The sequence below is a fragment of the Eubalaena glacialis genome, chromosome 8 (genome assembly GCF_028564815.1).
Source record: "Eubalaena glacialis isolate mEubGla1 chromosome 8, mEubGla1.1.hap2.+ XY, whole genome shotgun sequence".
Taxonomy (NCBI): Eukaryota; Metazoa; Chordata; class Mammalia; order Artiodactyla; family Balaenidae; genus Eubalaena; species Eubalaena glacialis.
In genome coordinates, this window is record NC_083723.1 from 71,495,847 (window position 1) to 71,513,586 (window position 17,740).

At 38.0% G+C, this 17,740-nt stretch overlaps 1 protein-coding gene across 3 annotated transcripts in view; it reads left to right on the forward strand.

The window, feature by feature from the left end:
• Positions 1-17,740, forward strand: part of CDK6 (cyclin dependent kinase 6) — a 221,788-nt gene that overhangs the window by 49,181 nt on the left and 154,867 nt on the right. For all 3 annotated transcript variants that reach the window (XM_061198564.1, XM_061198563.1, XM_061198565.1), the window contains exon 3: positions 12,370-12,505. In XM_061198564.1, coding sequence (XP_061054547.1) covers positions 12,370-12,505 — 136 coding nt within the window. The remainder of the gene's footprint in view (positions 1-12,369; positions 12,506-17,740) is intronic.

The window sequence follows — 17,740 nt, forward strand, 5'->3', positions numbered from 1 at the left end:
CAGACCAGGGCTCGAACCCGTGTCCCCTGCATTAGCAGGCAGATTCTCAACCACTGCGCCACCAGGGAAGCCCCCTATTTATTATTTTTGACTGTGTTGGGTCTTTGTTGCTGCACGCAGGCTTTCTCTAGTTGCGGCGAGCGGGGGCTGCTCTTAGTTGCGGTGCGCAGGCTTCTCATTGTGGTGGCTTCTCTTGTTGCGGAGCACGGGATCTAGGCAACGTGCTCAGTAGTTGTGGCACGCAAGCTCTAGAGCTCAGACTCAGTAGTTGTGGCACACGGGCTTAGTTGCTCCTCAGCATGTGGGATCTTCCCAGACCAGAGCTCGAACCCGGGTCCCCTGCATTGGCAGGCGGGTTCTTAACCACTGCACCACCAGGGAAGCCCCCTGATGGTGTTCTTAAAATATATTTATAGAATTTTTCTCAGTTCTTAAAAAATAATTCCTGGAAATTTTGCTGGAATAGATCTAATTTTAAATGTAAGATGTTAGATGTTAATTTTTTTTTTTTTAATATTTATTTATTTATTTATTTATTTATTTATTTATTTATGGCTGTGTTGGGTCTCCGTTTCTGTGCGAGGGCTTTCTCCAGTTGTGGCAAGCGAGGGCCACTCCTCATCACGGTGCGCGGGCCTCTCACCATCGCGGCCTCTCTTGTTGCGGAGCACAGGCTCTAGACGCGCAGGCTCAGTAATTGTGGCTCACGGGCCCAGCCGCTCCGCAGCATGTGGGATCTTCCCAGACCAGGGCTCGAACCCGCGTCCCCTGCATTGGCAGGCAGACTCTCAACCACTGCGCCACCAGGGAAGCCCTAGATGTTCATTTTTAATGCCTTTTTAAAAATCATATTTTAGTTATTTTGGTTGCTTATACCTTATTGTGTTAATAAGGACACTGAATTCTGTCATGAGATCCAGGTGTCTTTTTTTTTTTTTTTAATTTATTTTATTTTGGCTGTGTTGGGTCTTCGTTACTGCACACAGGCTTTCTCTAGTTGCAGTGAGCGGGGGCTACTCTTCGTTGTGGTGCGCAGGCTTCTCATTGAGGTGGCTTCTCTTGTTGCGGAGCACGGGCTGTAGGAAAACGGGCTTCAGTAGCTGCGGCTTGCAGGCTCTAGAGCGCAGGCTCAGTAGTTGTGGTGCACGGGCTTAGTTGCCCCGCAGCATGTGGGATCTTCCCGGACCAGGGCTCGAGCCCACATCCCTTGCATTGGCAGGCGGATTCTTAACCACTGCGCCACCAGGGAAGTCCGAGACCCAGGTGTCTTATTCCTTCTGTTAGTTTTGACGTTCTGCACTCTCTTGGCCTGTGTTTCCTCATCTGTAAAACAACTGCATAGAACCAGATAACCTCTAAAGCTCCCCATATTTATAAAAGTCCATAATTTTGCCATGGAGAAATTTTTTTCTTTCTTTCTTTCTTGGCTTGTATGATGAACAATAGAGTAATTTGAAGATTTTTTGAGCTATTGTTTCTCTTTTATTTCATGGTAACTCTGCTACTTTTGACCTTTTAGCCAGATATCAGAAAAGTAATTTTATTTTTCCTACATTGTTTTTGTAGAGTTAGTCCATACTGGGGAGGATTGAAAAACACATACCTTCAGTGAAGCAGTAATGCATGCATATTGCTTTTTTCCCCTAGAACAAAATTAAGAATTTGATTTAACATATTTAATTTTTAAAACTACCTTTTCAGAATTGATGGTCAGGATTGTCTCATTAACTTAGTGGAGTAGACTGAAGAAAAGTATATGAGTGATGGAAGGAAAAACACTTGAAGGAGAAAAAAAGCTTTTATAATTCTTGTTTTTGAAATGGTGATTTTTTTTCTTGTTAAAAATTGATAAGTTCTCATTGTAGAAAGTTCAGATAGGCAAATAGCAGAAAATACAATTCCATAATTTCATCACCTAGAGCTAGCCACTGTTAGCATCTTGATTTATCTTTCTACCATTTTGTTTACATATGTGGAATCATACTGTACATATTCTTTTTTTTTTTTTTTTTTTTTATTTTTGGCTGTGTTGGGTCTTCTTTGCTGTGTGCGGGCTTTTCTCTAGTTGCGGCGAGCGGGGGCTACTCTGTTGCGGTGTGCAGGCTTCTCATTGCGGTGGCTTCTCTTGTTGCAGAGCATGGGCTCTAGGCGCGCGACCTTCAGTAGTTGTGGCTCGTGGGCTCTAGAGCACAGGCTCAGCAGTTGTGGCACACGGGCTTAGTTGCTCCACGGCATGTGGGATCTTCCCGGACCAGGGCTCGAACCCGTGTCCCCTGCATTGGCAGGCGTACTCCCAACCACTGTGCCACCGGGGAAGTCCTGTACATATTCTTTTGAAGCCTGAATTTTCTTTTAATAATATATCATGAATGCCTTTCCATGTTCAATAATATGAATCTGTATCATCATTTTAAGGGCCACATGATATGTGTGTGTGTGTGTGTGTGTGTGTGTGTGTGTGTTTGTTTGTTTGTTTTTCCAGATTACTCTTCAAAAAAGCTTTTTGCCAGTTTGTACTCCTACAGTCATGTGGGCCCATTTTCACAAACCCTCACAAATGTTGTGCCATTTTATCATTTAAACATTTTTGTTACCCAGTTTGAGGGGCTTAAATAGTATATCACTGATGGTTTCATTTATGTTTCTTTAAGTTATTACTATAGTTTAACATTTTTTCCTATGTTTATGGTTGTTTATGTTTCCTTAAAAGGAACTAACTTCAGTGGTTGTTTTATTAGATAATAACCTAATCATAAGTACCTGAGTGAATTAGTGCTGGGATAGCTTTACTCACCTAGTAAGGATGTGATTATGAAAGACTTTTGGCTTATAGTGTAGGTAAAATTTGGTTGGTTTTTTTCTAAGACCCAGCAGACAGTCTTCATCACAGACGGCTGCCTAGTTTTGGCTGATTCGTCGTTTTTCCTCAAGAGAGGCCCAAAGCTGGAGAACAGGGCTTTTACAGGTCAGAAATGGAGACAGAACTGAATGTTGAAAGTTGGCCAGAATGTTCGTGCACTCATTCTGACTCAGGCCAGAGCTGCTCACTTTGCTTTTAAAAATATCATTTAACTCATGTATTTCTGAGATTGAAATATCTTTGTCAAGCTCTGTTGGGTGTGTCATTTTCTAGCTAGTCAAGGGAAGGACATAAGAGAAGAGGGTCTAGGAGATCAACAGTCTTCAGCTTTATTTTATTTTTCCTGTGAATTTTCTGAACATTTTTTTTCAGCACAGGATGGAACACATATATACTGGTATAGCCAAGTTAAACAAAGACATTTGGGAGTTGGCATTACCACAATACATGTCAGTAGTGTGTCTCATTTGCCACAGAGAGGTCTCTTGCCCCAAATGCTGTGCTACATGCAGAGGTAGGATTGCACAATGGTAAGGAAATCAGACTTGGGAACCAGACAGCCTGATTTCAGATCCCATCTTCACCACTTACCATGCCTGGGCCTTAGGCAAAGTACTAAACCTCTGTATGACTGTTTCTTTCCTCTTTTTGTTTTGAAACAGCTTTATTGAAATACACTTTACATACTATCAAATTCACCCATATAAGTATACAGTTCAGTGGTTTTTAGTATATTTATGAGTTGTGCAGCTATCACCATGATCTTACATTTTATTACCCTAAAAAGAAACCCAGTACCCATTAGCAGTCATTCTTCATTCCTTCCCCTCCTTCCTCTCCCACCACCCCCGGCCCTAGGCAGCCACTAATCTACTTTCTGTCTCTATGGATCTGCCTATTCTGGAGGTTTCATGTAAAAGGAATTATGAAATATGTGGCCTTTTGTGATTGGTTTCTTTCACTTACCATAAACTTTTCAAGGTTTATTCATGTCATAGCATGTATCTGTACTTCATTCCTTTTATTACTAAATAATATTCCACTATATGGATAATACCATGTTATGTTTATCCATTTATCAATCGATAAGACGTTTGGGTTTCTATTTTTGGCTATTATGAATGATGCTGCAATGAACATTTGTATACATACGTCTGTTTCTTCATCTATAAAAATGAGTACCATTTCATAGCGTTGTTATGAGCACTAAAAAAGTCAAAATACATAGAAGGAGCTAGTGGGGAGCAAACTAACAAATGTTAGCTAGTAAATGTGATATATTAGCGTGTGAGTCCTCATTTAACATCAGTTACAAGATTTGGCTTCCTCAGCATGCCATGCTTTCCTAATGACATCTCTGAAGATCCTCTCTTTTACTTTGCTCCTAACTTTTCCCTGAGTTATAATTTTGAAAAGTTTAATTCATTCAGTAGACATTGAACATCTACAGTGTGTTAGACACTGTACTAGATGCTCTAGAGAGTTAAAAGAAAAGAGTAAAAAAGTATGGAGAGGTACTTCCAGTTTAAGGCTGTCTTTAGTTTGCTAATCTATAATCTCTGATCTGCCAGTAGGGTTTATGACTTGGGGCCCCTGAACCCCACCCTCACACCAAATGTCACAGGTTTATGAATCGTTTAATCCATTCACTCTTATCAGGCCCTTATTTTGACCCATGTATCTGTGTTTGTGAAGCTAGCTGTTGTGTAAGGAAAAGGCTAAAACTAAGGTAATCATGTCTAGGTGGAGCCTTCACCGGGTGCAAGAGTAATGTCTCATTCCTACACTGTAGCTGGGGTTGGTGAATGGTGTTTATTCTAATCAAGATATAATGGTCCCGAATTTTCTCAGCAGATTTCTTCTTTTTATACAATTGACTTTATGTTGTTTCTGAACTTAGAAAACTATTTTGTATCGGAACTGGATTCAGCAGAAGTGTCAAGTCATTGTCTACCTGCCTCTGTTTTCTTTCTCTTGACTTTGCGGAGATGGTGATCCACGTGGTGACTCAGAATATTTTGCCCCTGCTACCATTCTCTTCCCTATAAGAGAACAAATAGGTTTCTGTGATTTCCTCGTGTGTTTTAGCTCTGAAGTAATGTTTCCTTTTTTCCCATAATAGTATATACTTAGCATAACAGAGTGATGTTACTACCTCATTCTTCTCTCTGCCTTTGATTCAGATAAAATGCATTAGCAGTTTGAAGGATTGTGCTTGAAATATGAGTGCCTCCAGTGCTTGCTATAGGACTATGAAAGAAGTTTGAATTCTATTATTTAATGTCCATTTCAGGAATTCATCTTGAATATGAACAGAGCAGTATACAGTACCCTATATACCCATTAAGACAGCCCAAATAGCTTATTTGGGGCCCAGCTTATAGTACACCAGTTTTGCACTACCCTATGATAGCAGTGTGTTTCCATATACACAAGTTTTTACTGTTTGCTCTATTTTAAATATTTACTGTAGTGCAAGTCACATCTTGTAAACTTGCCCAATATGGGGGATTCCCATTTTATTTGTAAAACACTTTTTGGTGAATGGATGCAAAAATGTTAACTCATAGATCCACATTGCCAGGTACATGTAGATAGAAGCTGAAACGAGAGTAGTAGAAACTCTAAAGATGAGCTGGAAGAAGATGAACTATGAAACTTTCTTATGAACACTCTTTTTAAGGCTATAAGGAATAAAATGAGTTAGTAAATAAAAGATGTTGGCTTTGCATTCCCTTGTCAGATTGTGGTAGCCTTCAGTGTAACAACAGTATGATCACAGAGGGGTTTCCCTGCTTTGGGGTTACTACTTATGGGGCGTCCCTGTGCATTTCCACTTCTCAACAACAGCTAGTGGAAGGGGGGTTGCTTAACGAGGGGTTTTGGGAGAACAGATCTCTGAGCATTGGACTCAACCTTTAACTAAACTCAGTACCTTTGTATGATTTTTAAATGCTTCTCCTTGCCTCCTCACTTCTTCTTACCCAGGCCTTTCCGATGCTAGGTTCCATATTCCCATTTGCAATGAGCTTCTCTCTCTTGCTTTCTTTCTCTACTTTTTCTGCATAAAATGCCTCTGTGGTCAGACAAGGAACCACAAGGAGGAATCCTGGGAAGAGGCCGCATGGCTCCTTAGGAGAGATTAATTATTCGGCTCTGCTGCTGTCAATTACTCTTTCCCAGCCGGCATGCTCATGGAGAAACCTCTTAAGGCGAATAGTCTCCCAGCAAGTCAGGGAACTGGTATAGTCACCTGGAGGAAACTCCTACTAATTAAGCTATGTGCTTGAGCTTAATTCAGTTTGTCTAATATATAAGATGTATTTGAGGTCAGATATTGATGTTTAAAGTCTTTTAATTATTTCAAAATGTTTATAGATGTCTTAGGACTATTTTTTGTTGTAAGTAATAAAACCCAACTCAAACTGGGTAAGCACAAAAGCAACATTACTGGCTCACCTAAGTAATAAATCCAGGGGTAGGTTGGGCACAAGTGGGTCCAGGTGCTTAAATGATGTCATCCGGAATCTCTTGCCTATCATCTCTCTGCTCTGGCTCTCTTCGGTGTTGGCTGCATTCCCTGGTGGGCTCTACAGTGGTGGCAGAGATGGCCACCAGCAGCTGCAGGCTAATCTGTTGCCAGTTTGGTAATCCCAGAATAAAGAGAGCTCTACTTTCCCAGAAGATCTAGTAAAATTCCTGGGACCAATTCTCACGGTCCTGTCCATCCCTAAATCAGTCATTGTCACTCTGTCCAGGGTAGGTTACGTGCCATCCTGCGCATGTACCCCACGAATATATTGCCTGAGTGTATGGGGTAGGAGTGGTTCCTCAACAAGAAATGAGGATATGGTTTCCAGAAGAGAGAATGGATGTTGGAAAGGTAGACATCACAGGTGTCTACTGTAATAGGATGTAGAATGAATTTACTTTGATGTTGATATATAAAGTTTCACATAGTGTTTGTAGAATTAATTTGGAATTAATACATAGCCATATATCACTGCTTGTAGTTTTACATGTCAGTCGTCTCTCCCCTCAACTGGATATGAAGCTCTTAAAAACGGTACCCGTCTTAGATCTGTTGGAATCTCTAAAACCAAGTACAGTGCCTGCACAGTACAGTGCCCATACTGATAAATGTTTACAGGTACTGCTGAAATGGCGATTTCCTTCTAGCAGCAGGTTCATTATTGTTAGTGGCAAATACTTCTGGAATTATACCATTCAGTGCTGGTTGAGAATAAGTGCACACACACTCCTTATTTAATGAGCAAAAGGAGAATACCCTGGCCAGTATCCAGTAGTGTAGGGTTAGTGGGAGGTGTGAACATAAATTTGGTGCATGCGAGCTGTAGCCAAAGAATGTGCTTCGTGCACTATAGAGGAAGAGATTAGAGATTTTTAAAAAATTCTTCTCAATTCTGAAGACTGCCTGTAGTTCAAATAAAATTTTGTTTAGCACCCTTCGGCAGCTGTGCCAGACATCTCACAGATCTTGAACTATTTGATGTCCAAACATTCAAGAGTATGAAAAAAAGTGACAGGAAAAAAATCCTTATAGAACTTCCTGTGACAGGTCAGAGTTTAATCACAGCAAGTAATGCAGATTTCCCTTTTATTATAACCACAATAGAAAGGCAGGGCTTGTGTTTACAGAGCATGTTGTTTGGGAGACCTTTGTAAATTGTAATCTTTGGAAATCCCAAACCTTATTGGATGTAATCCCATCCATTAGATGAAGACAACTTGCCTATGCAGTAGATCCAGAATAGCAAGTTAAATGGAGAACATGAACAGGAAGCAGTCATTCCGAATTACAATGGGTAGGATGCAGAGTTAATTCATGGAGATATTTTGTTATGAGATAATTACATCACTAGGACAGCTGGAAAGCTGAGTGCTGTGCTGGACCGCAGTGCTTGCTCTCTGCCCTGCAGCTGGGGGGTCAGGACAATAGAGACAGGGAGAGGACTTATTTTATGGGATAGTTAGGGGCTTGGCTGACTTAATTGTGAAATGATAATGACCTATCTGCCTTTTTTGGATTTTGTTTTGCGCAGCTAAACTGGATTCGTAGACTCAGTGAATGCTGAGAACCACTTTTCATTTCTACTTTTTGAACATTTACTTGGATCGCGTTAAGCTAAGCTCTAATGGATAAATTTTGAATGGTAGTTTTCATTTCCTCTAAAAGTCATCTGAGATATTTTTGTTCATCCTCAACACAATGTGATTATATTTCTCTTATGGAACTGTAGTTATGCAGTCACTGAAATGGTATTTTTGTCAGTTTACTGAATAGCAAAAAAAATAAAATGGTTTTAGAAAGCTTTAAGATGTTGGTCGACACAAGGAATCAAACAGTTGAAGTTATTTCCCAGGGTTTATTTTCAAATGTTCAGACCTGTCTGGCTCTTTTGTTTTGCAAGTTATAGAGGTTATAGGTAGCTTGACCACATTCCTCATTGATTTATATATTACAGATTGTTAACCTCCTGCCAAACACCAGGGGTTTCATTCAGTTCTTGTTTAGTTCAGTTGCTTTATGTGAGGCTTATTGGTTTTATTACAGCATCTATCTTCTCTTTATTGCCCACTGAAGTGATTATTATTTGCTTTGGGATGATTCCAGATAGAGTCATTGTAGACAAGAAAGCATCAAAAATATTATGTTCTAAAATTCCTAAGATTAGTATTTATAACTGTTGATTCAAAATGCATTTTCTACCCATTATGACTAATGTAATTTAATTTTACTATGATAATGTTTACTAAGCAATTAAGTCAGACTAAATTTCATGTTTTAGTATAGAGTAATATTTCCCAAAATGTCTTCTGTGCGGTACTGGGTCTATTGGATGCTGATGGCCAGCATTGGAGCCCAAAACCTACAGGTTCTTCTAGGACTTTTACTTCCCTCGATGTCACTTTTGAATTTCTAAGGAGACGGTAATAGGCTCCATTTCCCAAATAAAATTAATAACGGCACCTTAAAAAAATAAAAAGCATTATCTCCTTGAACCAGCATGAGCCGCTTCTACTAAACACCATTCTTTTTGTAGCCTAGAAGAATATATAATTATATACACTAAAATTTATACAAGAATATTCTACTCTGTGTCTCTTTAAATGTGTGTCTTTAAAAATCCACTTAAAGAAAAAATTGCCGATTAAAATTAGTGCCTTTTCTCCATGGCTTATCATTTGGGGCAATTAACAGGGGCTCCAGGGAGCTCACCTTTGCATATCTCAGGTGTGGAGTCCAGGTGCTGTAGGCAGCAACAGTGAATCTTAATAAATTGAAGAGAGTGATATGAGTGATATAACTTTGAGAAAAATAACTTGGGTGGGTTAGATGTTATGCTTGCATTGTGTCATACAGAGTGTTTGAAAATGGTTTCAGTGGGATGAAGCAACAATAGCATGCTGCCAGGGCTGTTAGGTAACTAACAACGGTTTGGGAGCAAGTGACCCTTCGGTTTAGCAGTGTTTTATGATCATTTCATTCTCCAGCTATGTCCCTGTCAAAAAATTTTTTTCTTTTGGAAATTACTAAAACGTCTTATGTATTACAAACCATAAGTGTAGTAAGAACTGGAGTTACTAGTTCTTTACTGACTGGAGGCAGTGATAAACAATGTATTTTTTTATTAAGGAAATGTATTACTTATAATAGAAAACATTTTGAAAGTAATGTTTAAGAAGCACAGCTGTAATGATGCAGTTCCCATGTTTGTATTTGATTTTAGTACAGGCCATTTTTGGTTCATTACTGTTTCATTTTATCACAAAAATAGAAGCTCCAGATATAAAGGAGCTTGGTAATTGTGGAACTCCTTTTTCTTCTTCAAAAGGAAGAAAAAATATTCCATTGTATATATTTGCCACATCTTCTTTATCCATTCATCTGTCAATGGACACTTAGGTTGCTTCCATGTCCTGGCTATTGTAAATAGTGCTGCAATGAACATTGTGGTACATGACTCTTTTTGAACTATGGTTTTCTCAGGATATATGCCCAGTAGTGGGATTGCTGGGTCATATGGTAGTTCTATTTTTAGTTTTTTAAGGAACCTCCATACTGTTCTCCATAGTGGCTGTATCAGTTTACATTCCCACCAACAGTGCAAGAGGGTTCCCTTTTCTCCATACCCTCTCCAGCATTTATTGTTTGTAGATTTTTTGTTGATGGCCATTCTGACCGGTGTGAGGTGATACCTCATTGTAGTTTTGATTTGCATTTCTCTAATGATCAGTGATGTTGAGCTCAGCCATAAAAAGAAACGAAATTGAGTTATTTGTAGTGAGGTAGATGGACCTAGAGTCTGTCATACAGAGTGAAGTAAGTCAGAAAGAGAAAAACAAATACCGTATGCTAACACATATACATGGAATCTAAAAAAAAAAAAAAAAAGGTTCTGATGAACCTAGGGGCAGGACAGGAATAAAGACGCAGACATAGAGAATGGACTTGAGGACATTGGGAGGGGGAAGGGTAAGCTGGGACGAAGTGAGAGAGTGGCATGGACATATATACACTACTAAATGTAAAATAGTTAGCTAGTGGGAAGCAGCCGCATAGCACAGGGAGATCAGCTCGGTGCTTTGTGACCACCTAGAGGGGTGGGTTAAGGAGGGTGGGAGGGAGATACAAGAGGGAGGGGATATGGGGATATACGTATGCATATAGCTGATTCACTTTGTTATACAGCAGAAACTAACACAACACTGTAAAGCAATTATACTCCAATAAAGATGTTAAAAAAAAAAAGGAAGAAAAGAGTAAAGATGTCAAAGTATGCGGGTTTAATGGAAAGAAGATGGTTCAAAGGAGCCTATGAATAAATGGTAGTTACCTCGAATTACCAAATTTTGAAAGAGTTGTTTTCATAAACTTCCCAGGTTTCAGATCCATGCATGATAGCAATCATATTTTTCACAGTACGGCATGCATATGATTTATGGCATTATTTTTAATAAATTTGTTAATTAGGAGTTTTTACTTTGTCAGAATAATTTTTCAGAATAAGTCACATTAGTGATACTCGAAGACTTTAGAAATTTAAAAAAGTTAAGTTTATAAATAGATAATTAAAACTTAGAAGTCAGAATATTTGGAAGTAGACAAACGTAAGGAAGAAATTCTGTTGATCTTAATTGATTTTAATGGCGTTGTAGAACTCACCCCAGGCTGTCCAAAATTAAAAAGGAGTTTGGACCTGGCTATAAAGTATGTGTGGTTGTTGTTGGTGGTGTTCACCCCATCTGATTTAACTTAATTATGGTGTTCTTTAGTTTCTTTTAAACTTTACTTTAGATTAACACTGAAGTACCAAAGGTTATGGAGCCCATTTAGCCCAGAAATGCAGTAGAGTGGCATGGTGAACCAGCTAGGCATTAAAAATTTAAGAGGTAATGTACAAAGTGGATAACTGAGAGTCAACCCTGCATTTCAGTAACTGGGTTATATGCACATTTATAGTTAGTTTCTTTGAAGAAGGTGTTGTTTCATTTTAAAAAATGAAAGAAAGTAATATGAATAGCACTTTTATTAGCCTTTTCTTAGTATTTATATTACATTCTTGTCAAGAAATTTATTTATAGCTTGTTTATGGGTGGTGTGTTTAGTTCTTTAAATGTTTGGTGAGCATCTCATGTGCCAGATAGTATCCTTTGTCTGTTGAAGCTAACGGAAATTCTGTCCTTTGGCTTGAAAATTCTTTTGACTACTGAAGGCTTTGTTCTTAAAACTTAAATTTTGAATTAGTTGTAGGATTTTATGGAAGGAATTGAATTCTCCCATCCAAACATAATTACAAAGTTTGTCAATCTGCCTTTATCATCTAAGGGCAATATAGTTTACCAATGCAATTTCTGCCCCCCCGCAAAAGTTAAAATTTCACAGTTTTTATTAGCATGATATTTGGAATTTTGAAACTAAGAATTCATGCCCATTCTAGGGAAATGATTTGATTCACCAGGATGAGAAGGCTTTCTTAGAAATAAACCAAATTTCTCCATATTCCATTATAGTTATTTTCATAGGCATAAGACCTTAAATTCCAGGAAAATCTAAATTACAGAGTCCAGCATCTCCAAAAAATGCTCAGTCTGTCTCTTTAATAATTCTTGACCTGTGAGCTAAGAACCATATTTTTCCTAGAGGCTGCAGTTTTTGAAACTATCTCTATCAGCAAGTTCTACCTAAGATCTTAACTAAGGAGCTCTCCAAGCAGACATTCTCATGTTGCAGTCGTGTTGCTTTCTCTTTGCCACTGTGGATTTTGTCACCACTTAACTAAGTGCTCCGCCCCTGAACTTTCATATCGATATTAAAGTATCAGATCCTATTAGGTATCCTTACATATTATCACAAGGAATGATCAAACCTGTCCTTTTTTTCCCCCTAATTACGTGATCAAATTGAGGGATATGTGTAAGACTTACAGGTTACTTCTTTGCTTATTACCACCTACTTAATACCTCCTTTTTTTTTTTCCTTTTAGGTTGTTTGATGTGTGCACAGTGTCACGAACAGACAGAGAAACCAAACTAACATTAGTGTTTGAACATGTTGATCAAGACTTGACCACTTATTTGGATAAAGTTCCAGAGCCTGGAGTGCCCACTGAAACCATAAAGGTACTAAGAATCATCTCTCTGCCTGGTCAAACAGTCACACTGTTATATAAACAATGGCACTCTTTCCTTATGAAAATTGCCAAAATTAGAGCCTTTGGAACTCAATATATAGTTAAATATATCTAGTATGACTAAGTGGGATGTTTAAAGAATGGGGTATATTCTAGTTCACTAATTTTAGGGCTCAGTGGAAAAAACCCTTTAGTTCTAATACATATTAAAATTATTGGAAAATATCTATTTGTACATTATCTGGCCCTAAGCTTAGAAAGTATAGTGTAGTAAGTATAGCTCAGCCTTTTTCTGATCGTTTGTGGACTCTAAGGGTTGTAATTTAAAACATCATTCATGAGTATATTGAATATTGTAATTGTATACTGGTCCTAGGACATACCTATGCTATGTAAATCTGAAATATTGATTGTTAGGCCCTTCTTTCTCCATTTTCTTCTCATTCATAAAACATTTATAGGAAGCCTAAGTGTCAAGTACCATCCCAAACTCTTGGGATTCAAAGATGACTTAAGACTCCTTGGAGGTCAGCAAGCTAGATGCAGTGTATTGACTAGAGGTCCTTTCTTCCTTTAAGTCTAATGGGAAGAGCTACTTATAAAGCTTTGTTGGTCTTACTTTGTGCTGCTTAATTGAACTTCCCAGTCGATCTTGTAGATCTGTGCATATCATGGGCAGGTTTTCACAAAGATCTGTTTGTTTTTGTGAATTAGGTGAAACAGACTCCTTACCTTATCATTCATTGTGTAGAAATGAGTTCTAGAGTTCAGCATCATTTTAGATAGGAGTTAATAGCTGAAAACAGTTTATCTTCTGAAAACAGTAAGAAATGTCTTTTAGTGATAACTAGGTGGTGTTCCCAGATACTGATACATTTAGAACTTGATGTATTGAATGATTTATTTCTTTGGTTTTAGACTAATGTAGAATTTATTTTCTCCTCTCTGCCTTTCATAAAAGAATATGGTGCTCAGGAATGGTCTCATTGCTTCCTGAGCAGTTTCAAGGACAGTAAGGCCCTTTAAACATAGGTATTCCTAATTACCTGTTCTTGGTCCTTTTCTCTTCTATCTCTGCATCCCTCTTTTCACTCAAATTCTATTCCAATCCTGTGGCTTCAGTTCTCTCCTTTATGAGTTTGTCCAAAATACCATGTTCAGCATGCAGGGCGGAGTATAGCCCTGTTTTGTGTACTCTGCTTTCTGGCCAGATTGGGCTAATCCCCATCCTCTTACTGTGGCTCATAATTTCCTACCTCCGTGGGCTTCCTTCTCATTGCCATTTCTTTGCTCCCCCCACCAATAACTCTCTGCTTACATTTTTCAAGGCCCACCCCAGATATCATTTGAGCAAACTTTATAGCTGGATGTAATCTCATTTGTCTTATAGCTTGTTCTACATCTCTTTCCCTCTTTATCATATTTTCTACATTTAATTGTCATTATTTGTGTCCATGTCTTACCTATTCATTCATCTTTGTATCCTGACAGTCCCTACTCAGTGATTTATGCACATAGGTACTCAATAAATAAGACACATTGCCAACCTTTCTTCAGATATAATTAATTGAAAATTGTTTTTTAAATGACTTCCAACAGCTTAAACACAGACTGTCAAAATAAGCGTTAGCTTCTTCTGATCTATTTCTAAGTTCAAAAATTTCATTTGGGGGAGGTCATTTTTTTTTGGGCAGCGAGACAAGGTAACCATATATTTATACCCTACACTGCCACCTACATAGATCTTTCGAGCTTCACATTAAATTCTCCTAGGACATTAGAGGCTGCTGAGTGGAATCATTTGCAAAACTATGTGTAGCTAAAATGACTGATAAACCAGAGTGATGTGCTTAAACTAAGGCTTGATCGGGCAAGAGTAGAAAATGAAGTGGGGTGGGGGAAATTCCCAAGGGTGGGAGTAGAGAGGTAAGCAGGATTCAGAGAGGAACAGGCAAAAAGGTGGTCACTAAGGTGAGATGAAGGAGAGGAGCCGGGGGATGGCCAAGCCAAGGTTGGGGAGCGGGGGATTGGTGCTTATCAACAGAAGCTTTTGACAAGGTAACTTGTTAAAAGTATTTCTGAGTTCTTCATCTCTTCAGGGAAAGGGAGTGTCACTTCATTCTGTGTTGAACAGGAGATTCTCTTGGAGGCTGTTAAATTTCTTCAGCCATCAGGGGCAACAGCCCCACAGAGGTAGAGGTGGGTGCAAGGGCTGTGGTTATTTAAGGTTTGCGGTTAATGGTGTTTTGATGTTTTCGTAGTAAAATAAAACTATGGTCAACTGAAATATTTCAGGCGATTAATTTGTATGTTAATGGCTCATTGAACATCTTTTGCTAACTTAAAAGCAAGACCCTTTTCGTCTTCACCCTTAATTGTTTTTTTAATTGAAGTCTAGTTGATTTACAATGTTGTTTTTAGTTTTTGGTATACAGTGAAGTGGTTCAGTTATACATATACATATATTCTTTTTCAGATTCTTTCCCATTATAGTTTATTACAAGATATTGAATATAGTTCCCTGTGCTATACAGTAGGACCTTGTTGTTTATCTATTTTATATATAGTAGTTTGTATCTGCTAATCCCAAACCTAATTTATTACCCCCCCCCCGCCCCTTTCCCCTTGGGTAACCATAAGTTTTCTATGTCTATGAGTCTGTTTCTGTTTTATAAATAAGTTCATTTGTATCATTTTTTTTAGATTCCACATATAAGTGATATCATATGATATTGGTCTTTGTCTGTCTGACTTCACTTAGTATAATAATCTCTAGGTCCATCCATGTTGCTGCAAATGGCAGTAGTTCATTCTTTTTTATGGCTGAGTAATATTCCATTGTATATATATACCACATATTCTTTATCCATTCATCTGTCAAAGGACATTTAGGTTGCTTCCATGTCTTGGCTATTGTAAATAGTGCTGCCATGAACACTGGGGTGCATGTATCTTTTCAAATTAGAGTTTTCTCCAGATATATGCCCATTCATCCTTAATTTTTAAAAATTTTCTGAAATGTGCTGATCTACTTTTCTTCTTTATTAAGTATAAGGGGTTGTTTTTTTTTTAGAATTTGTGTTTGAGGTTCTTTAAGGTCATCATTAAAAACATGAGTAATCATTTAAAAGCACTATAACACTATCAAATGGATAGTTTTAAGCTGAATATGTGATTGACATAAATTTATTTTTAATGAACACTTTTATCTTTTGTTTCTAAGTTGACATCTTTTTAAGCACTGGTATGAAGGATAAACAGCTGCTCAGTAGGAAGTTCCAGCTAGTTGAGGTTCTGGTTAATTGAATTTTTCAAGCACACAGCCAGAGAACAGAAATACTTTGTTGTTGTATAGCTCATTTATGAGAAGTCTCAATAACTATATCAAGTGAATATTGTTATTATGAGGAACCTATTGGGAACATGGATTGGATTCTTTATATAGAATGCTTTGTTGTAATAAAAGTTTTTCTGAATATACTCGTACAAAGGTTAGTTGAATATTTACAGGGTGAGTTCTGTGCTAGGCACTTTGAGGACACAAAACTGCATGAGTCATGAACCTGCACTTGGGGACCTTAGAATATAAGAGCACACACAAGCATGTGGGACACTTCTCTATGGTTATTTAGGTAGTTTAGTTGGTGCTTGGTGTTTTCAAGTTTAAAAAACCCCTCTTACTTATGAATAAACACAGTCTGTAGCTGATTCTTTGCATTATGGTACCAAAATATTTTCTAAAATGTTCTTCAAAATCAGATATATTATTCTTGACATTGTCTTGCATATATCAGAACTCGCCATGTTGCAAAATAGACAAATAGGTAAAATATTTTAACATGAAATAGGTGTAAAACAGGAAGTCAGGGAAAGACCTCATATTCAGATGGTTTAGGCTGTGGGAATTTTCCTCCACCACCTGTCCCCCACCATGTTTTCTGTGGCACTGTTTACCTGTTGGTCCGCCTCAATTCAGTATATTCGAGTGCACATTCAGGACATAAATTGCATTAGGTGAGCCGTACTTGGGTAAAACTGGGATGCTGCATGGTCTCTGACTAGCTATTACAGAGGTAAACTCTTTCTGTTCAGTACCATTTTCATCAACCTGTTTGTTATAAAAAGAGCCCATGAGGGCTTCCCAGGTGGTTCAGTGGTTAAGACTCTGTGCTTCCACTGCAGGGGGTGTGGGTTCGATCCCTGGTCAGGGAAGTTCCACATGCCACATGGTGCAACCAAAAAAAAAGAAAAAGAAAAGAAACAAACAAACAAAAAAAGAGCCCATGATGGGCTTATTTTCCCAGCTTACATTTATCACATAACAATTTTTACATGCATTTAAATACCATTTGTTTTTAAAAGTAAAAAAGGCAGAAAACCACCCCTGAAGCCCTAAGTGTTTGTGAAGGTTGATAGTTGGGTGAACTCATTCGGGGAAATTCTGTCATTATGATATGGTCTGGACTGAAAATTGTCATTGAGAGGCTTATGAGAATAAAATAAAATCATAGGTTCTTTCCAACATTTTAAAATACACCTATTCTAAAAATAAATAAATAAATACATTTATACATCTTATTCATACTTCATCTTGAAGTTTTCATCACATTCTTTAATCTCTTTTCTTGATGTCTTGAGATATATTCATTCATGTTGATGGTGACATTTGCATAAAGAAACCTCTTGACTGCTATGCTGTGACGTCAACAAATACTCAAACTTTGCCTCGTAGGCTTATTGTTGCCATATCTTGCTTTCCTGTTTCTAGTTCAGAATGTTATTTTTTGATGTACTTAATTGTGGAGGAATGCAGTGCCATCTGTTTAATTTTAATTTGATCATTTGAGATTCGACATTGTCTTCTTAGACCGCCACGCTTAAACTTAGGCAATAATTGACACCTTATGATTGTCTTATTTTTTTCTTTGGGGGTTCATAATACATTTTGAGTACCTGTGTTTATGTAGCATCTTTCATTTATGGGGACTTTATGAGAAAAAAAAAAAGGCTTCCAGATTGTTAGGTTTTCTCTTTCATGCCTTTATCTGCTACCTTATGAGAGAGGATCAGAAAGAGCTGTAAACAAATTCCGTCACGTTGTTCCTTAGTCATGTGTAACTGCTATCCAGAAAAAGAACTATATGGCAGGATATATATGCGGAGAGACTCCTGTGTAAAATCTTATGCTTTACATGTTTTCAAAGGTAATGCCCTCTTTTACTAA